At 34.7% G+C, this 23,889-nt stretch overlaps 2 protein-coding genes across 10 annotated transcripts; one reads left to right on the top strand and one right to left on the bottom strand.

The window, feature by feature from the left end:
* The first annotated feature begins 581 nt into the window (after positions 1-581).
* LOC146930507 (uncharacterized) lies at positions 582-9,952 on the top strand. 6 transcript variants are annotated; one of them, XR_015008052.1, is made up of 15 exons: positions 582-687; positions 1,219-1,329; positions 1,761-1,888; positions 2,099-2,252; positions 2,342-2,451; positions 3,005-3,088; positions 3,181-3,229; positions 3,316-3,407; positions 3,740-3,869; positions 4,051-4,130; positions 4,215-5,716; positions 7,806-7,919; positions 8,001-8,717; positions 8,944-9,007; positions 9,545-9,952. XR_015008052.1 is itself a non-coding variant. In XM_085707956.1 (13 exons), the coding sequence occupies exons 2-13, from the start codon at positions 1,237-1,239 to the stop codon at positions 8,567-8,569; spliced, it is 3,105 nt and encodes a 1,034-aa protein (XP_085564082.1). In that variant the 5' UTR covers positions 582-687; positions 1,219-1,236; the 3' UTR covers positions 8,570-9,105. The 6 variants fall into 6 exon arrangements, 2 of the variants coding, with proteins under 2 accessions (XP_085564082.1, XP_085564083.1); XR_015008054.1 differs by having other exon boundaries at positions 3,743-3,869; XR_015008051.1 differs by lacking the exon at positions 9,545-9,952 and having other exon boundaries at positions 8,944-9,105.
* Positions 9,953-19,582: 9,630 nt separating this feature from the next.
* LOC146930508 (ethylene-responsive transcription factor RAP2-7-like) lies at positions 19,583-23,611 on the bottom strand. 4 transcript variants are annotated; one of them, XM_085707959.1, is made up of 10 exons: positions 22,724-23,611; positions 22,526-22,551; positions 22,399-22,429; positions 22,227-22,314; positions 21,999-22,144; positions 21,705-21,749; positions 21,484-21,587; positions 21,250-21,377; positions 20,886-20,996; positions 19,583-20,061 (listed from the first exon to the last, which is right to left on the bottom strand). In XM_085707959.1, exons 1-10 carry the CDS (start codon positions 23,170-23,172, stop codon positions 19,777-19,779), a joined length of 1,413 nt encoding a protein of 470 aa, XP_085564085.1. In that variant the 5' UTR covers positions 23,173-23,611; the 3' UTR covers positions 19,583-19,776. The 4 variants fall into 4 exon arrangements, with proteins under 4 accessions (XP_085564085.1, XP_085564084.1, XP_085564087.1 ...); XM_085707958.1 differs by having other exon boundaries at positions 21,250-21,380; XM_085707961.1 differs by lacking the exon at positions 21,705-21,749.
* Positions 23,612-23,889: the final 278 nt, after the last annotated feature.

Genomic DNA, 23,889 nt, shown 5'->3' on the forward strand with positions numbered 1-23,889 from the left:
CAAGCGGTTCATGCGCATCTCCACTAATGTCCCACATTCTTGATTGTCCTTTCTTATATTCATCTTCTTTCCTTGACAAGAGTCGAAGATTAGTATGCACATAAACCAAATCTTCTACCCTTTTTGGATCCATTTTGTTTCTTTTCAAAGAATGGATAAAAGAGAAAGTACTCCAATTTCTCTCACAACATAATATAAAAAACACAAGTATCCGCGCGTATCGGGACGTATCGGAAAGTATCGGATAATTATTTTTTAAAAAAATAAAATTTAATATTTGGATACTCTCCGGATACGTATCGGGAAGTATCGGGCAGGTATCGGTGCAGGATACGCAGGGGATACGGTACGTCATCTATTTTGAAGTATCGGGGCTTCACAGCGAATCCATAACAAATGGCATCTTCCGTAATTAACCAAACATCCAAGCCTTTTTACTAAACTCCCTTAACTACATTAAGAAGCGAGGGAGAAAAAAAGGATCCAAAACCCGAAAACACCATCATATATCATAATCCAAACAACACCTTCTTCTCTCTCTCTCTTTTAAAAAGACACCCTGTGGTGCGCTTTCTCTCTCTAACCATATCGCTCTGTCTTTCTCTCTCTAACATTCGTGTTATCGTGCGCTTTCTCTCTCAAACAATCTCCTCCTCACAGTTTCATCTTCTTCTCGATCTCACCACTGTTAGTCTTCAACTCCTAATCTCTAACCCTAATTTCTCTTCGATCCCTAATTTGATTCAGAATATATGCATGCTATTCACATAATCGATTATTTTCTGCTTTTCGTTTTAATCGATTGAGATTTCCGTTCTGTTATTGTTGCGGAATCGGTTTTGATTTTTTTCTCTGATTGATAATTTTTTTTGATTTGATTTAATATTTTTAATTTTTTTTTGGTTCTGATTGAATTTTAGTTGATATGTATAGTGCCTTAGGTTCGTCGTATTTTAATTTATTTTTGAATTTTTTGTTAAATCGGAATTGACCTATTTTTCTATAATGCATTACTTATTAATCTGATATTGGTTACGTAATCAGTATCATTGAAGTGAATGCTATAGAATTTAAAGTGATTTTGAACTTTATTATGAACTTGTGATTTTGGGGCAAAGTAGTTTAGAGTTAGTAACTGGATTTGTGATTTTTCTTCTATTTTTTAAGACGATTTAGTAAATATTTATTATTGACATGTGTGTTTTGTGTTTTGTTCAGTTTTTGTTGAGGGAAATCATGAGTGATGAAGGAGAAAGGACTTGTCCTCTCTGTGCCGAAGAGATGGATTTGACGGATCAGCAGTTGAAACCTTGCAGATGTGGTTATGAGGTTTGATTCTATCAATGCAATTATTTGGATGTTTTTGTATAATTTGTTGTAGAAGAAAACCGTGTTTTTGCATATGGTATTATTCAGTGTCACTTGTTTCGTTATATCCTCTGAAGCACCAACACTTCTGATCGAAGGCGTGTTCGGTGTGACACATGCGATCACGTTGAATTATGCAATTTTCTCAAATTATTATTGGTGTCGATATCTCAGTGTCATTGTCGTGTCAGTGCTTCATAGGTTACATTTGGAGTAGCTAATTATTTTGTGGTATTTTTATAATTTGTTGTATAAGAAACTGAGTCTTTTTACAATTTACATGGTTAATTTAGGCGCTGTTGTTTATGTTTTGCTTCCTGATTATGTGAAATTTAACAGAGGTTCAATATGATGAATGTTAGTTTCAAATTTCAATGTCTACTTGATTGCAGATCTGTGTATGGTGTTGGCACCACATAATGGACATGGCTGAGAAGGATGATACGGATGGGAGATGCCCTGCGTGTCGTTCTCCTTATGACAAGGAAAAGATTGTTGGGACAGCGGCAAAATGTGAAAGGTCATTTTGTTAACAGTATATTTATGTAGTCCTGGAAATTTTTAAAATTGCCAAAGCTTTTATGTTTGAAGGTTTATGAAAGAAAATACAAGTTGTTAATCTTTTTATTTCTTAGATCTTTTTATTTTTAAGTTATTTATACAAGGGCAAAAGTAGACCTATTTATATTGTATTTCTCTTAATGTGTGTCAATATCTATATATGTTGTAGACTGCTGAATGAAATGAATTTGGAGAAAAAGGTGAAGAATCAGAAAGCCAAGTCTAAATCTTCTGATGGAAGGAAGCAGCTCAGTAGTGTGCGAGTGATTCAGCGAAACCTTGTTTACATAGTTGGATTGCCTCTGGATCTGGCAGATGAAGATGTAAACTTTTTACCTCCTCCACTCTTTGATTATTTCAGTTTTACCTCGTTTTCTATTCGGAGTCTTTAATCATATCTGCATTTTTGCAGCTTCTCCAGAAGCGAGAGTATTTTGGTCAGTATGGGAAGGTCTTAAAAGTGTCAATGTCACGGACGGCAGCTGGTGTCATTCAACAGTTTCCTAATGAAACTTGCAGTGTGTAAGCAGACTGTTTAATTTTATAGTCATTATCGTTTTCTGTTTGTTGGCTATATAGGTTGCTACTGTAGACAGACTTCTTTTACTGTTTTTCCTTTTGTTGTCATTGTGGTAAATTAGATAGTTAGGAGTCTGTATATATAGTTTCGGGGAAGTAACAAAGCTTATGACCAGCAAATATATTTCAAACACATTTTTGTAACTTGGTTAAAAGAGAAGGATAAATGCCATTTCTTTACATAGCATGAGATTAAAGAAACTGCTAAGGTGGAAGGATATTCCCCTTTCTCCATCTGACTCCTTGCTGCAGTGCTATAGTAGCTATGACCAGCAAATATACTTCAAAGACATTTTTGTAACTTGGTTAAAAGAGAAGGAAAAATGTCATTTCTTTACATAGCACGGGATTAAAGAAACTGCTAAGGTGGAGGGATCTTCCCCTTTCTCCATATGACTCCTTGCTGCAGTGCTATAGTAGCTTGCTTGACTACCATTGTGTAATACATTTAATATTAAAATCAATGCTACAGTTTCTAATCAAGGTTTTGTCTCAGATATATTACTTATTCAAACGAAGAGGAATCAATTCGGTGTATTCAAAATGTACACGGATTTGTTTTGGAGGGCAGACCTTTAAGGTACACATATCTGCTTTTATTGACACATCTTACTCATGTCCCTGGTCTTGCTTATTAATTTTTTTTGTTTGTTTTTGGATTGTATGTTTCAGGGCATGTTTTGGAACCACAAAATATTGTCATGCATGGCTCCGAAATGCGGTATGAAAATTAGTAGGTCTTTCGAGAATTTTAAATTGTGCCTTAATTGATTACACTTTTAACTGAGTAGTAATCTCCGTGACCAGCCTTGCATCAACCCTGATTGTCTATATTTGCACGAGGTTGGCTCTCAAGAAGATAGCTTTACAAAAGATGAAATAATTTCCGCTTACACCAGGTAATGTTCTTATTTATTTTCGCTTACACTAGGCAATGTTCTTATAATTTTGGTATAAGACTTATTATGATTCAATTATACAAAATTCTTGCAAATAGGTATTTGTTGTCAGTTCAAATGATCTGTTTAACTATATAAGATGAAGAAGATTGCTTTACTTGCATTGTGATGAAAACGTTTTGTTCTGAGTTCTGATGGAGTTCACTTTACATAAATTAAAACCATGTTCTGATTTAGGCTTCAGATTATGTTTTCCCCTTTTGCACATTTTAATTGCTTGAACTGAATGCAGTGCCAAATAAATATACACTAATTTTCTTGTTATTTTGAAGAAGTCGAGTTCAACAGATCACTGGTGTCACAAACAGTATGCAACGGCGGTCAGGGAATGTACTACCTCCTCCCCTAGATGATTGGACCAATAATTCTACAGAAAAGCCCATTGTTAAAAGTGCACCAACTGTAAGCCCCTTTTTGACGTCCCTATATAGTCCCTCTATTTTCGGCTTTAGCTTTGGTCTTGTCTTGATTGAGCTCTTATTTGAATTTTGATTTTAACTGTTATTCTGCTAGCGAAATGTATTGTTGCTTTTGTCAGCTGAATACGAAGAAACTGATGTGTTTCATTTTAATGATGGATCAGAACTCTGTATGCGCAGTAAGAAGTTCACCTCCAAATGGAATTAATGGGAGACATGTATCTCTTCCCACCAGTGCTGCTTGGTATGTATCATGATAATTTTGTATTTGCCCTTTAATGTTGAATATATCTAACGAAGTTATGGTTCCAATGTTTATGTGTGTTAGGGGCACACAGGCTACAAGTTGTCAGCCCCCTGTTGGAGGTTTATCACATCCCTCTGTGCCGTCCAAGCCAAAACCTGATACAGTCAACAGCACGCATCCCTCTGTCCTGTCCAAGCCAAAATCTGATACAGTCAACAGCACACTTGCCTTTTCTACTGCTGTTACGGGGACGATTCAGGCTTCTGCAGCACAATGTGATGGTTCAAGGAGGCCACTATTGAATGATGAGAGTCGTAATACAATACCAAGGGTGAAGAGTGAAATGCCGAAATCTGTTAAACAATATATTAGCATGGACAGTCTGGCTAATGCAAGTGAAAAAACTTCAGCTTGTGATGTTTCTCCTGTGCCTGTCAATTTAAAGAACGAGTTGTCTTCTCGGCCATTGTCACGAGATAGTGACAGAGGCAATTGTACTATATCAAACACATTAAATGCTACTAACATTACTGGACATTCTTTTTGCACCGGTCCAGAGGAAGCAGTGTCTGCTACCAATGAAGTGATACGGAATTTGTCCAGTGAGTTCTCCTCAATTAACATTGATAGAAAACCTAGTAGCCTGCCTACTGAATATGTCTTGACTAAATCTCCTCAAGTTCAAGAAGGATCACATTATGATGTTAACAGATTTAAAGACCCGATAACAACCAATACAGCCGGTAAAACTTCCACACCAGTTAATGGCGTTTTTAGTCCAAAGGAACAGTGTGGAGGGATATTGGATTCTCAATCTCAAGTAGTATCAGATGCAGCTGATATCGAAGATGATGTAGCATCTTTTGAGAATCAAAGACTCAAGGATCCAGAAGTTTGTCTTTCTTATTTGCCCAAGGCAACAAATTTCCTTAATAATTCAAAACTCTCTAGCCCTTGTCTAATGCAGTATGGTGAACCTTGTACTGCTGGAAATGATGTTTCTCTATCTTCCAATGATAGAGTTCGGGATGAATCTATTTTACATTCGTCTAGCATGGTATGTAATGGCTATCCTGAGAAATTGATCGGTGGCAGCTCTAATGGTTTACTTCGTGATGAAAGAAACAGGCAAAGCATTGGAAGGTTAGTTGGTGATGCTGGGTGTGATGCTGCTATTGATAAGGGCGAAACTAGCATAATCTCAAATATTCTGTCCCTCGATTTTGATCCCTGGGATGACTCCTTAACGTCACCGCATAATATAGTGAAGTTATTGGGTGACAATACTGATAGCCAGCCTTGTCCTTTAAAAACATCTAATTCTAGGAATGTTCAAAGTAACAATCAGTCAAGGTTCTCTTTTGCAAGGCAGGAAGAATCTCAAATTCAATCTTTTGGTGTGCATCCGTCTTATACTGTCAGCCAGCACCAGCCTAAGAGTCACATACTCAATCAGAATCTGGGAGAAAGAGATTTTTATATGGAGAAGTTGGGCATAGCAAATGGCTTTCCTACCAGTAACTTTGAGGAAGCTGAAAGTATAGGCAGTGTTCATTCCATTGCTTCTTCCAACAAGCTTTCTGGTGAGTATTACTAGATTCCTTGAACTTGCTACATTAGCTTTATTTTTATATTATTGCCAGTGACAAATCTGATCATCTGTGTTCCTATGCTGAAATTTTGACATTTCAGTAATTGATTTTGTGTGGTGCTTGCCATAGGGTTGAGTAAAATCTATTTATTAAATTTCTGTGACATAATTTTCATCCATATTTTGGTTTTGCTTTTTCTCACATTTTATTCATTTGATGCTTTTAAAATTGAGAGTATTCTGCAAATTCTGAAATCCTGTTGCTGAATGTATTGGAATTGTTTATAGAGGAATCAAACTTACAATTCATACGAAGAAGTTTTTAGAGATTAAGATTGAGAAGACAAACCTATAACAGAAAATCTGGTTGATTTAATACCAGAGAGATCGGCCATGCTTGCCATGTACATTTTTTTGTTTGTAAGCAGCCATATACATAATAGATGCTACAAAGATTAATGGAGAGCTATTAGAGGATTTGATAACCTGCGCATGGGTTTCATTGATGTGGAAAAAACACGAGTATCTAGAGAAGTCTATGGAAGGTTATATATTTTAGTCTTTAAAGAAGAAAACTGTTTAGATTGCTTATGTTCATTCAATGATGATTGCTCTACGGGCCCCCCATCTTACTCAAAATGCAGGGAAACACCTACCAGAAGATGGATTCCAGTAGGTTTTGTGAGTAAAAAATACCCTACTAGAAGATAGGGTCTGCTGGGTGGGGGGATAACAGAGCAATACGGGGGGATGGATGAGCTGCACCCTCAAGCAATCAAGGACGTGGTGTCGCAACTAGGGCCAACTTCCTACATTTTTTATGTTGGTTCTAGACGAAGGATTTTTGTTTTTGCGGATGATAGTTTTAGTAGAACTAAGTCGGGATAAATGAAAAGCTAGAACAAAGGAGAAACAAGCCAGGGAGAAACATGGTTTTTGAATTTTCCCAGGTAGAAATTAAACATAATATTTGGAATGTAAGTTTAGCAAAGGACAAACAGATTCTAATATAGAAGTGAAAACTAATGAACATCCACACCAAAAGTGTCTCATTTCAAGTACTTCAGTTCCATCATACAAAGCAATGGAGAAATAAAGGGATATACCAACCAGAATCCAAGTAGGGTAGATGAAATGGAGCAATGCCTTGGGTGTGATTTGTGATAAAAAAAATACCTCTACTTATGGAGAAATTTCCTACTCGACTATAAAGCCTATAATGTTGCATGGAACTGAATGTCAGGCAGTAAAAAGTCAGGCAGTAAAATAAACTAAGGGGGCATTTGTTTCTCTGTTACAAATTTTTACCAGGAATATCCTACTCAGGAATGTAAATATGAAAATTTGATTCCTGGGTATTTTTCAAAGAAAGTGTTTGGTACATAATTTGACATTTCTAGGAAAATTGGAGGTTACAATTTTTTTTCTTTCAAATTTATATAGAATTGAAATGCACATTCCCACCTTCTCATATGGGAATAAGGGAAATCACGGGGAGTTACTTCATTCCCGGGAACCTTTGTACCCATGAACAGTCTTTTCTCAACCTTATAACAAACATGGGTATAGTCATTCCCTAGCTATGTATTCCTGGGAATGTCATTCTTAAACTCCCCTTAGTGTTGCACAAATGAGAATGTTAACAAACTGTGGCCTGGCTTGCTGTCAACCTTTTCCATAATTAAAACGCCATCATAGGGCTTTGTAAGAACCAAGTAATGGCTCGTAAAAGGTTATAAACTGAATGCACTTCTGTAAAAAATCTCTACATTGTGTATGTTGAAGAGCTTTTAAGTTATGGTCTGCTGATTCACAGTTGCTCAGATATGTAGTGTGTTATTGGATACAAGTGTGTTGTCTGGTTATTTTGTACAAATATTTACGAATGTGTCAAATTAGCATTACAACTGCAACTTCTAAAGCGGTTGCTTGATTCGTTGTTTTCAAGGTTTTAACAATTATTAAACTGCTTTCTTTCGGGCATGTTTGCCTTCCCTATAATTTATGAGTTGCACTGCATGTTATTTCATTTCCAGCTGTCTCAGCTCATCTGATGACCTTTATTTTGCTATGTTTGACAGCTAATTCAAGATCACAAGTTTCAGCTCCACCAGGATTTTCAATTCCAAGCAGGCTTCCACCTCCTGGATTTTCTTCGCATGAGAGATCAGACCAGTTTTTTGACTCCCTATCTGGTTAGTTGTATTTTCTTTTATACCTTTCACATTTTTTTTTGTATTTATGTTGGTCTGATATAGTTGTTATCCTTTTGACAGGTAATTCATTACTTGATCATTCTTCCTTTTTGAGAAATTCACCTCAGACACTCTCAGCTGGAAATATTGGTGGCACGGGCGAAATTGAATTTATGGATCCTGCTATTTTGGCAGTTGGCAAGGGGAGACTTCAAGGTGCACAAAACAGTCAATCACTGGACGTACGGTCAAATTTCATGCCACAATTAAATTATTTCGATAATGAAGCTAGACTACAACTCCTAATGCAAAGAACTCTAGCACAGCAGCAAAACCTTAGATTTCCTGAAATTGGGAATACTTTTTCTCAACTTGGTGATTCATATGGTATTTCCTCAAGGTTGGATCAGTCTCAAGTCAGTAACCTAGCCCCTTATCCTCAGTTGTCTATGCAGCAGTCTACAAATCCAATCTTGTCAAATGGCCAATGGAATGGGTGGAATGAGGTGCAGAGTGGGAATGGTCTGGGTGTGGCCGAACTTTTGAGGAATGAAAGACTTGGATTTAACAAGTTTTACCCAGGATATGATGATTCAAAATATCGGATGCCAAACTCTGGAGATATCTACAACAGAACATTTGGGATGTGACTTTTTGGTTTCTATGTTGTGTTAATGTTGGAAATGGTAAAACCTGGCAGAAATGGACAGATTTTGTGCAGCTATGGATGGTACTCATGACTGGTATATTGGGCTACCTAATGATGATCCCAAGAAGTGTAATTTATGGCTGCAGTTGGTAATCAGTTAACTTCCAATGTTTTCTTGGTTAAATTGGATTAATATGGCATTGCTCATTTTGCATGCACATAAAAGTGTCTTAAACTACCTGGTGCCAAAACGAGAATGGAAAAAATGTTACATTTTTAAAATTGTTTTCATACTAGGTTTTGGATGTTTCAAGAGTGACATTGCTGTTTACTTTTCTGTAGCAGTGCACTCATTTGCCCCTCTTTCCTTTTTAGTTCTGGATTTGCAGGTGAGCTGTTTTGGGGTTTACCGTCAATGCTAACATGATCAAATTAGCAGGTAGATCTTTGTTGAGTGTTTTTCTTCAAAGTACAGAGAATGAAAACTTGTTGGTTGAATCAGTACAGAGAATGAAAACTTGATGATTCAAAATCAAATCCATCTCTGATTTATTACTGTAATTTATTTTTGTTTTACTATCCTTGTGGTATGAAGTATGGGGGTTTGACCCAAATAGTTGAAAGGAAATATTTTAGCAGTGGATTAGCGTCTTGGTGTTTGATATAATCAATGGATTAAATTTTGATTACTTAACAAGAAATGTGCATGTGATAAGAAATACCGCTGCGCGTGGGGAAAACCTAGAAGTTATTCCTTCGAAAACTTTAGATGCATTAGTTTTTCTTTTTCCTTTAATTTCTGCGTAAGTTTTTCTGGCAACCACTTTACATTTCCATTGCAATGTAATAGTGTGATTACACTCTTAATTAAGGCATGGTACTGAAAGTTACTTAAAAGTGCACCTTTTTGTTCTGTTTGACTCGCTGTTAGCTGTTTATGATTTGTTACTAGCTAACGAACTAACATAACCAGCAGGGACCTTGTCATGAATAGCTAGGGGAATGGCTCTGTTAGTGGTCTGGTATCTCATTTCCTGATGCAGCTGGAAATCTTGGGTTGTATATGGAACATACAATCACTAAACATGATTATTCAGCTATTCAATGAAGGTTTCTGTTTATGTTTATAAAGCACGATTAATTCCATGTTCTGTGGATGAGTATGTTTTGTAAGAATCTCTTGTAGTATTGCTACTGTTTATAGTGCTTGTCCATTGTAGAGTGATTTTGGCAGAGGAGGGTCCCTCCCACCCGAAGAGTGATTTTGATAATTTTCAAAATCTCGGTTATAGTATAGGCAAATCTTTCAGTTATTGTAGAGTGGTTATTTACTCTGTCAAACTGAGTACAGCGCTTGTCCATTGTATGAGAGTGATTCTGCAAACCAAGTCGTTATAGTATAGGTAAATCTGCGAGTTCTAGTATTATTGACTTGGGGTTGGATTGCATGTTCCAACTTTCATTCAAATTGGCTTTTAGTGCTTGTTTGGTAAATTTTGACTAACATCAGCACCCCAAATCTTTAAAAAGCACGGAATGAGAGCAATAAAAAGTTTTGTGCTGAGATTGTCTGATAATTGAGTATTACAAGCTACATTTGTATATCTTGGAGATGTCAAAATGTATGCATGTAGAGGATCATCTCAACAATTATGATTACGAAGACTATCTGATTACTACTTAATCGGATATGGTTATGTTGACAATGCTACATGTTTGATGGGGAAAGGGGGTGAATATGTTATGGGTGGTTCCCATGTCCCAAAACTCACAATTTCGGCATTGTTAGTAGAGTTAGGCTTTACAAACCAATGCAATGTTTTATAGTCAGAAATTTATGCATGTAAAGAAACATTGTCTAAAGATAAATAGGAAAAGACCACGGAAGAAGTCAAATTGTCTAATGAATGTTGATGTTGTGGCAAATATATCGAGGCATATAGGAGCAACTCTTGAATAGGTACAACCCCAAAATAAATGTAATTCTGATACACGCTTAAATGTTAATTTTTTAAAAGAAATAATTTAGTCACATCGCTTAATAGTATTTTTTTAAATTTTTTATAATTCATGTGTGTGCCTATGTAAAAGTTGTTAGCCGTATGGCTGTGTAAAATGATCTTGCCCAAGAGGGAGATGATGGTGAAGTTTTAACAATTAATTAAAAGAGAGACAACAATATCACATCATTTAATATCATTTCTCTTTTAAATTTTATCATTCATGTGTGTCCAAGTAAAATTTATTTGGGATTCTGTCTATGTGATAGTTGCTCGACATATGGTTGTGCGTACGTTTGTACTGTCCAAGAGGGGGATGATAGACATAGTGAAGTTTTATCAATTTTTTAATGTGGATTTTGTGTTATGGTATATGTGCCTCTCTATCTGGTGTCGAATAATAAAGAGGTTTTTCCCATCATTTGATGAATGGAATCTTTGCATGAAGATTGGCAATGATAAGGAGCTTGGAGTTAATTAAAGGTGTCGGGTTAGTATAAATCCAAATGTTTGATGGCATAGTCTAGAACTATCGATGGTTAGCATATCTTTGGTCAACATATTTTCAATTTTCCTTTTAGCATTCATGTTGATGATGAAATGGATATCATATGCTATGAAATGGATATCATATGCAATTGGAGTCAAATGGATGTAACATTTGACAAGCCTACTATATTTAGTTTGAAGGAGCAGCTAAGTGAACCAGTAGTGGGTGAAGAGAAGGATAGGTGGATTCCTCATTAAAAAAATCTAAATCTGGTAGAGCAACAATGAGTCCCATAGTATATCAAGATGTGCAATAACGATGACTTGGTGGCTGGGGTTGAGTTAAAGAGTGGAGTGATATGAAGATTATGTAGGTCATGCCTTCGATCTCCACCCTCATCATAAATACTAACAATAAATTTATTATAAAAAAAAAATAGTATATCAAGAAATAAACTGATAAGAGAAATTGGAAAACATGCCCTAAATAAATAGAAGCTCGAATAAATGCATGATAACATAAAATAACTAGGAGCTCCTTGTAGTTACAAAGTTTATGGCGATTATCCAAATCCTTAGCTTAGTGTATCTTTAATTTGATTCAAGAGGTTGTAAGATTGATTTTATCATATTTGAATGCATTTATTATTTTTGAAGTTGTTGGTAGGGAGCCAAGATTCGAATCTCGGATTCTCTGTTACACCTTTTTTCACCTTAAGGGATGAATTTCTAACCATTAAGTTACTTTACCTAAAAAAAGGAGAATTGATTTTATATTTAGAATTGATTTTATTTGAAGTTAGAAGTTGTAGCTTTTAGCTTCCACAATTGGTTTTAACGTTAAATTTACTGTTAAGTTCACTTTTACATCAATATATTCTACATAAATCATTATACATCCAACTTTGTTTTTATCATATGAATCAATTTTAAAAATTAATTCATTTAAAATCAACTTATGTCATCGCATAACCAAACACACTTACTGACAATGCTTTGTGGTCACAAAGTTTAAGGCGGTTATCCAACCAAGAGTATAATCTTACTTTATTTTTCATGTTAAGACATAATTTAACAAATGAAATGCACTAGTCTATTTGTGTTTATTAAACTTAAACATCAATAGATTTGAAATCGACGTTAGTAAGTCTTGCTTACCCAATCCTACTTAGGTCGGTTCGGTGGTGTTGACTTAAAATTTTGGAATGTATTCCTCTCAGGATTATTGATTTTCACCGATGTCTATTTGGGTGAGTTAATTTAACTTGCCAGAAATAGTCTTGCTTACCTAGTTTTAACTACAAAAGGATGATTGAGTCAAAATGAGACTATTTTTCTTATGAAAAACTAACTAATAAATAAGTACGTGTATTAGATTACTAAAAGAAAAGGGAAATCTAAAAGTTACAAAAGGAGCACCAACACCACCGACAAAATGTACTGATTTTAAGTTGCTATTACATTTCTGTCCTCCATTCATTTCCTATTTTCCTATATACATCCCATCGTATGGTAAGTGTATATAATCGTCGCGTCAGTTGGCGGATCGTACCGCATAACATAGCTAAAAAAGAAGTATGTATATTAAATTAGATTAGATTAGATTTTGAGCTACAACAATCGTGCCTTAGACTAGTGTGCCAAACTAGAATGGTAAGTACGGTTAGGCCAGTCATAATTTCATTGGAATGAGATTTGAGTTCCCTATCTTAAAAAAAATGAGTTATATTGATTTTAATGATAAATGAGTTTTTTTTAATGAAATTTTTTATTTTTTTTGTTCTTTAACATGTACATTTAACGTATAAGTTAACAGTCTTCGTGAACATAGTTCAGTTGACAAAGACAATGCATTGTTATATGCAAGTGATCCGAGTTTGAACTCCGAACATCCCATTTATTTACCTTAAAATGTGAATTTTAATCATTATACTACTTGACCCAAAAAGTATAAGTTAGCAATACTCATTATTCAATTTCTTGCATTTTAAAAGTTACTAGTGTGTATACCCGTGCAACGCACGGGGAAAATCTCTGAGATAAATTAAAAATAAAATATTTTATATTTCATATTACAATTTTTTTTATTTTTAAAATTGACTAAGAATCTTTTCATGGGTAAAATTTAGGTTATAATATATTTTAACTTCAAAATTCAACTAATTATAGTTTTTATTCATAAATTAATAAGACTCGTACAAAGTATTAGTTTTTTTTTAGGGAACAAAGTATTGATATATATAATTTAAATATTCGCTTGTGCAAAAAAAATATAATTTAAATATTCTTCTACAATTTGGTTGCATATATTTCTTCTAAATTTATTCAGTTCTAATTTAAACTTAGTCTCCTTCAATCATTCTTTCTAGAACACGATTGAAACCCTAAAAAGGTTATATATTAAAAGAAACACAAATATATACGGTAAGAAAGAGCTTGAAGTGGTCTGAGAAAGAGCTTGAAGTGGTCTGGAATGTCTAACTCAGGAGACAATACTAAAAGTTTTTATAAAATTAAATTTGGACCATAAGAAGCAAATCAAATAAACCTTGCAATTTTTAGGATAGAAAATAACATAAGGACTAAATATAAAGTAGCACAAATTAAATAAAGGTCAGTTTGCAAATTCGGAGGGAAGGGGGAATAAGGTTCCTGGAAGTGATGTGGACATAAACACTGTGAAATCTTTCATATTTTGAGCTAGGTTTTGTAGCCAATAATAAATGAAAGTTGATCATTAATGCATTAAAAATGACGTTTTAGAGCAACACTTACTCTCAATTTCACACTTTGAACTTATAGTAGTGTATATGAGAAATTAAAATTGCGCAATGAAATTTCTTCTGATTATTATATGATCCCATTGATCGCAGAAGAAATGATGTAGCAGCAGAAAATGAATACAAATTGTGCTTTCCTTATAGGAATTTTTTTCCTTTTGGAATCTTAATCGTAATTTTGAAACCTCATTTATTTTCAATGCTTTCCTTATAGGAATTTTTTTCCTTTTGGAATCTTAATCGTAATTTTGAAACCTCATTTATTTTCAAATTTGTATGCATGCTTCCCTTGGTAAAGCTCAATATTTTCAAATTTGTATGCATGCTTCCCTTGGTAGAGCTCAATTTTAATTTCTCAGTAAAGCTCAATTTTAATTTCTCATATACACTACTATATATCGTCTGCGGTTACTCTTAGAAATTGTGGTTGAGCCTAACACAATCCCACAAAACCGGCTTGTGAGGTGAGGATTGCCCCCACTTTTAAACACATTGTCAGGTCATCTCCTAACCGATGTGGGACTCTTAACACACCCCCTCACGCTCAGGACTGGACATCTGAAGCGTGGACATAAATGGTGGGTGGCCCGATATCGGAAACCTGATAGCAGGTGGCCTAACGAATCTTGGAGATAACGGAAACCTGATAGCAGGTGGCCCAACGAATCTTGGAGTAGGCTCTGATACCATCTTAGAAATCGTGGTTGGGCCTAACACAACCCCACAAAACCGGCTTGTGAGGTGAGGATTGCCCCCACTTTTAAACACATTGTCAGGTCATCTCCTAACCGATGTGGGACTCTTAACACACCCCCTCACGCTCAGGACTGGACATCTGAAGCGTGGACATAAATGGTGGGTGGCCCGATATCGGAAACCTGATAGCAGGTGGCCTAACGAATCTTGGAGATAACGGAAACCTGATAGCAGGTGGCCCAACGAATCTTGGAGTGGGCTCTGATACCATCTTAGAAATCGTGGTTGGGCCTAACACAACCCCACAAAACCGGCTTGTGAGGTGAGGATTGCCCCCACTTTTAAACACATTGTCAGGTCATCTCCTAACCGATGTGGGATTCTTAACAATTACTATGGTCTACCGTTACAGTAACATCCTTAATTTCTAGCCGTAGCAGGAGAGTCTCAGGCAGAAAAGAAATTAAAAGATGACACAATGCAAAAATAAAAACAAACTTAAAGAAAAAAAAAAAAAACTACAAAAAATGAGAAGAATGATAAGGCTTCTTAGTTGATTCACTATTTTGTAAACTGCCTGGATGTGCGGCCATAGATGCAAGCGACGTTCTTTCCCCGCCCCTATGCTTTTATCTGCTCTTCTGCGTTGCTTTCTTCCATTCCCCCTATAAAAGAATGAATAATAGAATCTTACTACTAATAGTAAGTTTAAATTTGCTAAGTGCTCTAATTAAGTGACAATTGTCACACTTGCCATAAAACTAAGTTTGCTTTATTATATTGTATGATTTCTTTCAACACACAATTTTTAATTCTTTAACATTGTCTTTGGGAGATTGTTTGCTTTATTATATTGTATGATTTCTTTCAACACACAATTTTTAATTCTTCAACATTGTCTTTGGGAGATTGTTAACTAATAACAACACTCTTATTACTCCTCCTGTTTTTTTATTATATGGATCTCTTATAAAAATCATGGATATTAAAAAAAAAAATGTTGTTAAAATATTAGATTTGTTTGAAATGTATGTTAATTTCATATATTTTATCCATTTAACTATAAATTTATAACAAAGAGAAAATGCATTTATGTTTTCAATGATAGATTAAATAGAACCATTTTTATAAAAAAGTTATTAATGCATGTAAAATCTTATAAATAATCCTACAACAAAGGATAAAGAAAGGTATCGGTTGACTGTCGAGTATACCATCCAATCACTATTATAAATATAAATACATTTTTTTAGATTAATTGAATAAGTGATATATTTAGACTGTGGTTTATAATATAGATTACATATTTCATTTATTGAATGAATTTAAAAAATAATTTTTTATTTATAATGGTGACTAAAAAGTGTAATTTATTTAGGATAATTTTTTTTTAAGGGATTTAGGGCATTTTGTTTTTCCTACTTTATATCATGATTAATGTTGACCTGCCTGTCGGGAGATAGTGACCTCCTAATTATAGGTGACTGAAACGTTGTCTCCATTCTCATTCTCAGCAGCAGTGCATTGGTTAATTTTGGGGGCCCTCCCTCCCTCCTTGTATTGCTAAATTGTACTAAGTGACAGTCACACGTCATATGATTATGATCAATTATATGACTGAATTTACACTACAGACAAACAAAACATGGGCAAACAAAGCCCTGCCACATATCCTATGATCCACCCAATTCGGGTGTCATCTTAGGAGCCATATGTTTGAAATGTTATTTTAATGAAGTGATGGACATTTATGCACGTTTCAATCCTAATCCTTTTTTGCTTTGATTATGTATGCATGGGACATGGGTTTGGTAGATCTACAAAGAAGGAGGCCAAATTCAGTATTTTTACTCGAGGTTTTGTTTACACTAGTATGATGAGAATCGAAAAAAGTGGTTGTAAGTTTGAATCTTGCTAACTTGTTTTAAGGAAATTTTAAAGAATTCAAGTGTAAAAGTTTTGCATAAAAAATAATAAATTTTATATTTTTAAGAATTTGAATACACAACTTTAGAATTTCCAACAGATATAACTTTGTTTTTTTAGGAACACAAATATAGTTTTGTTGTTGAGCATCAAACTTTGTTATGCTAAGTAAATTCCGACAATTGGACAATTGAACCACAACAACATAAATTAATGCAAACCATAATTGCATAGGTCCAAAGTACAACCATTAAAAATCTAAAATAACTCTTCCTTAAAAAAAAATCTAAAATAACTCTAATGAGAAATGGAAAAGCAACATTTATAGTATTTGCATGTATTATAGGACGGGTGAGGTAACCCGAGGTTCAACCCATACCTTTCCTGACCCGATGTCGGGTTATTATTTGGACGATTTTTTAATCATTCTTTTTTGCATGGGTTAGAGTTGAGACCAGCCCGATATCATCGGATTGGGACGAATGTTCGGGTTGAGTTGGATCTTATATATACTTGGTGTGGTCTTATTAGACACACATTATTACCTTATAATTCTTTCAACGTTTGTATTTTTTTACTTTGTTCGTTGTACAAAAACTCATAATAGGACCGACCAAAGAGTAAGCTAGCGAAATCTTTGTTTTAGGTCTCAAAAATTATGTATTAACAGTAATGAAGTTCATTACAGGACTAGTGAGTATAAAAAGAGATTAAGAAGGGACCTCACAAAGTTACTTAGTGCGTCCTTTAGAATTTTGTTTGAGAGATGATGTATAGGTGTTGAGCTGGTCTATTCATCTCCATTTCACCAAATGGATCACTCAAATTGAAAGGGTTTAGATTATAAAGATCCGTTTAGATTCGATTAACAATCATTTGACTAATTAACTTTATAATATTCATATAACATTAGGATTTGAATAGAAATCTCTACACTACCTACCACTATATTGCAAATAGAGGAGGAAGGAGCACGTTGATATATGTTCCACTGGATAAGAATCTCACCTAAATTTTATACTAACAGTTATTACATAAAAGATTTTAAATGAATGAAAACAATATATACTTGTGGAGGAAATTGAATTTGGCAATCATGAAAATGACATATTTGTGAGACCAATATAAAAAGTATTAGCACAAACCGTCAAAGCAGCAAGCATGGAGCATGAAGTAGTAGAATATGGTCACCATTTGCATAGATGCCCATAATAACTAGAACATATCCCTCATATAATTGCAGTAGATCATATTTTATTTGTTAACTTTTTTATATTCCCCGGAAAGAAAATAGATATCTTATAAAAGTTTTTTTTTTTTTTGAGAGTCTTAGGTAGTTTTGTTTTAATAGGTAAAAATTTATATCAACAAAATACCATTCAAAACACAATTAGGTATTATGAAAATAATTAACCAATGCTACAAACATAGAAATACTAACACGGTAGTGGATGATTCCAGCATTGACATTGAATTAGAAAAATATAAAGAAAGGTTTATTTTGAAGTAACAATAGTTTATCAATATTTCACTGCAAATTAGAAAAATATCGTAAAGGTTTATTTTGAAGATTGATTATATAGTAGATAGTCCAACAATGATCAGGTTTAGTTAGCTTACGAGTGAAAGTTGCTATCTCATATCTCCAAGAGTCAAGACTCAAGTTAACAAAAATTATTGCTTGGACAAATTGTGGACTGGCAGATTGAGGACAGTAGTGAGCAGTGACAAAAACTATGAGTAGGTTTTGGTTTTTAATACTCTCTACTAGTACAGTACGGTAACATTAAAGTTGAAATACATTTTTGTTTTGGAAATGAAGATTTAAGTTGATTATGTAACGGTCAAATCATGAGTCATTGGTTTTGTAACCGATCTTAGCTCCACGCCTATATAACGAGCTCCTCTCCCTCATTTTTACTCACACTAACACTCATCAACTCACGAGTGTTCTCTATTCTTGTTCAACGCACTTCTAAGCCAGCTTCTCCCTCTTTCTTTCTGCCCCTTAAAAAAAAGTCCCTCACTTCTACTAATGGTAGTAGTAACTAGTAAACGTAGTAGTAACAGACGACTTTTAAAAAGGTCATACTCAATCTGAAAAATATACCATATATAAAGACCAAACTTAAATTTTAGATCAAACCATTTTTTTTACAAGAGATCAAACCAAAATTAAACCTTAAAAAGTCTACAAATATCAACTCTGTCAAGAGATAGAGAGGATCCTACCCTTTTGAGGGAGGCTTAACAAAACCTTTCCCTCTCCTCAAACACCTTTTTAACACATGTATCCGTGGGTCCCAAACCTTTATTAATACGATTGTACTCAAGGCACATTAAAATAGAAGTGGCATATGAACATCTGAACATGTATATGGCACGCCTCCTCCGTCAAATTGTGAGCAAGTACAAACATTGAATGAGACTGCACTACTACCCGTACCAGTTATACCATACCATGTGTAACGTGATTTCTGCTGGTGCAACCCATTGGCATTGCCATTGGATGAGGCTAAACCTCAATACACGGTTGTTCACCTTTTTCTCCCGTTAAATTTCACCTGATCTGATGAGTGTGGATTCATAAGTATCACCATCACCCCACTTTTGGAGGAGTCAAAAAAGTCAATTGATTTTGACATAGTTGAATATTTTCGAGTATAATTGATTTTACCATTTTAACATCAAGCTGGAAATTGGAGTTTTTTATTCAAAAAATTGATTTTTTAAATTTAAGTTTGTTGTTCAATTCACTTTTAGAAGCAAAATACAATATGAAGGAAAAGATGGAGTAATAAAATGAGTTTTTTTGCTTAAAAGTAACATCATTGTATTTGTAGTACTTTGGTCTTCCTAAATGTAACCGATTTATTGTGATTCTGAAAACGGTGGCTTGACCTTTCTATCTCTCTGCCTAATATGTTCAATTACATCTCTTTAAAACTAGTGATGAAGGGGCTTCAGTATCAAATATATACATCATGGAAAATATAGAACACTGCTCTATACTGAGAAATTTTAATCAAATAATAATGTATGCAATCAAATCAGGTTGAGTTTTCCAATGAAAAATGTAAAACTCTTTCGTTCCTCCCATTCGGAGGCACAATAATCTCAGAATTGGTGGCCAAATATCATGAATTATCAATCAGTGCACAAGAAAAATAGTGTTTCTTCAAGGATGATTTATCAAAACAAAAGGCATAAATCAGTGGTCAAGGCTCACTTTACACAAATTGGCCACTGAATCATACAAAGAATTTTAAACGCAAACACATTTTATGGTTTGCTTTCCATCTGTAGTACACGATGGACTAGGTCGGTGCTTGCGGTGGCTTAACCTGATAATAGTATGGAGCTCTGTTGCCGTTAGGTGCATTGGGCGAAGTAAAATAGAGACTCTGGGGAATGGAGTTCATCGATCTTGGTGGGAACATGCAAGTTGATGGAAAGGGAGCTGAATTAATGGAGAATCCTGATGATGCTGCTGCTGCTGCAGAGACCGGTGGCACTGGGCTAGCAGGGACCAGGCCATGAGGTTGCCACGCCCAATTGGGGAGTCCTTTTGGAGGAGCTTTGTTGATGCCATCTGCTCTTTCCTGCAAAATATTTGAACAATTTTTTCAGTCAAAGTTCAATGCGCAATATTGCATCACCCAGAACCTCTAGTTAAGCTACAAAACTAAAATGTGTATAGCAAAAATTTCAGCGAAAATATTATCACAATGCTTTTCAGTCAAAGTTCAATGCGCAATATTGCATCACCCAGAACCTCTAGTTAAGCTACAAAACTAATATGTGTATAGCAAAAATTTCAGCGAAAATATTATCACAATGCCATGATGAATTGTTTGAACCTATACAATATAACAACATATTCAGGGACTGATCACTCCACATATTTTAGGCACATTTTGGACCAACTCATTTTATTTAAATTTTAGAAGATTGATTGACATGAAACATACATTACATACAGTTCAATAGCTACACATGTATAGTGTAAAAACGTTTTACACATAAGTCCAATTACACGTTACCCTCTTGTCATCGTGTAAGTGAGTCTAAAGAAATGATACTAAGATGTGATAAGATAGCAAAATATAGATAGATGTATTTGTAAAATCAGTTTAAGATGTTAGTCTAAAGTTATTTAACTTCTTACATTTATATATAAACACAATATGAACAATTTCCTTGATTGCTCAATAACAGATACCAAAAGCTCATAGAACTCATTAGTTAATCACTGAACATAAAAAAATCATCTATTACTGTCAAGTATATCGTTTAAAAGTCAATCATATTAATGAAGTCCGTAACTAACATGGATGATTGAGAAGGACTAATGAAATACTACTACTCAAGAGAAACAGGCAATAGACTCCAGCTGTAAAACTAAATAACTAGATGACGAAATCACCTCATTGGAAAAGAAAGCGGGATACATGCCATTCCTTAAAGAATGACGCTCTTCGGTTGCTAATAGCCTTTTCAAAGATGGATCACCGATTCCTGAAACATTGGTTTCCATCTGCAAATGAAGAGAACTCAGCCAATTATGACAACTCAGTAGGAAATCAAAAACTAATACAACAACTCTAACTATAAAATGTTTTACAAAGATCAAGGACATCAACGGAAAACCGGTTGCAACTAGCTACAAGTGAACCCAAAATGATTACAAAAGCTCTTCTTTCAGAGTATAAAGATTAAAGAGTACCACTATTACCATCAACCTTCGGCATAAAGCAGAAGAAACCTATATGTAAAGCTCAAATACATACCTTTGAACTTCTTCCAGCTTGCATAGTGTAAGGGACAGATGAGGGGAAGTGAAGTTGCCCCCAGTTTTCTTTGGGACCAGGCCCTGGCGTGGCTATGCCCAAATTGAGATCAAGATTTTGACTGCCACCTGCTTTGAAAGCAAATAAAAACCAGATTTCACAGAGAGAACATTTTAATATTCGAAATATCACTCCTTAATTTAAATAAGATCTTTGCTATAGAATGTTTGTTACCCTCATTGATGGTTGCAGATTTCATCTCTCCTTCATATGTACTGGCCTCAAAATTAGTCATTGCTTCCCTTCCATTGTTTTGGATAGCTGCTTTGTCATAAGCCCTAATTTTCAGAAAATCAAAAGGGAGATACATGTTGGATGCAATCCAAATGAGCTTGATAATCAAGTGTAATAAATTTAGTGCAGGTAGAATGTAATAATTCATTAGTGCTTAGGACCTTGCAGCTTCTACTTCAGTGTCGAATAACCCAAGATATATATACCTGCACGAAAGCATCGCAATCTCTATAACTAAACCAAAACACCTTTGCCAATTCTTTCTCAATTCTCAGAAACATGTATCATACTACTATCTTATACATGTTTCTCATAACACGATAAAGAGCCTAAAAGTGTGTCCAGAATTAAGCTGAAACTAATTCACTTTTGTTGGAGGCCTTAGGGTTTTAAATTCATAATATCTCATGTGATCATAGTAAACTACTTCAGTTAAATTAAAAATAGGTTCTCACTTTTTGCCAAGGAATTGTCCCATTCGAGCTTCCCAACGGCCACATTTGTGCAATGTTACTCCTCTGTATTTCGAACTCCCTCTTGAGAAACCATTGCTTTGTCGACGAAGTATTTGCACGAACTCCTCTTTCGATAAATTCTTCGTCTAATTAACAAAATATCGAAAAATTACATGATATAATCCATCTAGTTTCACATTCATCAAGTATACTTGAAAATTCTCTAACCTGTTTAAGATCATCATCGTAATCATTCAAATTGAAATTTATGTCAGCACCAACTCCCCTAAACTTAATAGCAGCTCGATCATAAGCTCTAATGTCAAAAATTCCAAGTCAATTCAATTTCAACAATCAAAAAACGAATTACACAAAAAATGAAAAATGTTCAAAGATTTACCTAGCAGCAGCGTCAGCTGTGTCAAATCCACCTACAAAATTCAACCACAAATTTCGTCAAAAACTCAAACAATGCCTAAAATAGTAAATCATATAATACAATTAATTCATAAATTAATAACTCATACCTAAATAAACTTGTTTCCCGCAATCCCTACAAATAATTACAAAAATACAACAAAAAAACGTGTCAGATAAATTCAATTAAATACAACTATAAATTACCGAAATCAAACTTCATATAAATATAATAATCAGATTATAAAAATCAAATTATAGAGTAAATTCAACAAAATTAATTTCATATTACTCCGAAATTTACGAACCAGATATGCGATTCCCATCTACCAGTCCTTCGATAAAACGTAACACCTCTGTATTGCGAACTACGAGACCTAGGTCCTCTTCTACTCTTCTTCACTTGTTGTGGCGCTTGAACAATCTTCATCTCTTCGTTTTGATTAAACGACAAATCAACCGAACAGTTCTTCATCGAAAACGACGACGACGACGTAGCTTGCAACTTCACAGGGAAAAACTCCTTCGTTACGACTTCGTTTGAATTTGAACCTTCCATTTTCAGAATATCGAAACTCAAAGTGAAATCGCGCGTGGAACACGAGTCTTCGTCACCGTCTGCATTGACGATCGAGGAATTCGATGTTCCTGATTCATCCACTGTTTGCGGAAAGTTCTTTGAAATCATCAGCGAGTTATCGTTCTGATTCTGAATTGAATCGGTTGAGTTTGATTCGTTTAGATTAAGATCTAACATAGTGATTTATCTTCAACTAAACTGAATTATTTTTTAGTTTTTTTTTTGTTAAATTTGAGTTAAAACAAGTGTAACTAACTTTCAACCGTCGCCGGCGATGATGATGATTTTTCCGGCGAGAATGGATTAACAATCCGATCAAAACAATTGAATCGAACAAGAAATGTTACGTAAGCAAAACAGTTGAAGAAGCAAAAAAGTAAAGTATAAAACAGAATCACGAAGCTGTTGAGTTTCTCTGAGAACGCCGGAGAATTTTTCCGGTTACTGGAAAAGTGAGAGGTGGAGGAAGAAACGGAAACTCAGAGAACGAGGTTGAGAGGGAAGAAACGAAAGTTCAATTGATCGTCGGCGATGAGATTAACGTCGCCGGAGAAAGTGAAAGCATCGCCGGAGAAGGGGAGAGAGAGAGAGAGTGGAAGCAACGCTTTTGGTTTGTGACCCGTTTTAAGAGGGAAATGAATATATAAATATATTTTTTCCCCTTTCTCTTTTGATAGTGTGAAACTTGTTGATTCGGTTACCGGTGAATGATATTGATAAAAGTAGTTAGATATTTTTGTTGCTTTTTTCTTTCTTTCTTACTGTTGTCTATTCTGAAACAGTAGTAGTTGATAGTACCATAGCCTGTGAAGCCCGGATACGAGATACGATACGGATACGATACTGCACTGATACGCCGATACGGAAAAATTTCAAAAATCAAGATACGATACG

This window comes from Medicago sativa, chromosome 4 (assembly GCF_051527215.1).
Source record: "Medicago sativa cultivar Bolivia chromosome 4, Bolivia_mono, whole genome shotgun sequence".
NCBI lineage: Eukaryota > Viridiplantae > Streptophyta > Magnoliopsida > Fabales > Fabaceae > Medicago > Medicago sativa.

Excerpts from the sequence above, each read along its gene's own strand:
- LOC146930507 (XM_085707956.1), top strand. The coding sequence starts at position 1,237 with ATGAGTGATGAAGGAGAAAGGACTTGTCCTCTCTGTGCCGAAGAGATG. Across the intron at positions 5,717-7,805 it reads TTCTTCCAACAAGCTTTCTG|CTAATTCAAGATCACAAGTT; the intron begins GTGAGTATTACT and ends TATGTTTGACAG. Across the intron at positions 7,920-8,000 it reads GTTTTTTGACTCCCTATCTG|GTAATTCATTACTTGATCAT; the intron begins GTTAGTTGTATT and ends TCCTTTTGACAG.
- LOC146930508 (XM_085707958.1), bottom strand. The coding sequence starts at position 23,172 with ATGTTAGATCTTAATCTAAACGAATCAAACTCAACCGATTCAATTCAG. Across the intron at positions 22,552-22,723 it reads AGATGGGAATCGCATATCTG|GGATTGCGGGAAACAAGTTT; the intron begins GTTCGTAAATTT and ends AATTATTTGTAG. Across the intron at positions 21,381-21,483 it reads ATCTGCAACCATCAATGAGG|CAGGTGGCAGTCAAAATCTT; the intron begins GTAACAAACATT and ends TTGCTTTCAAAG.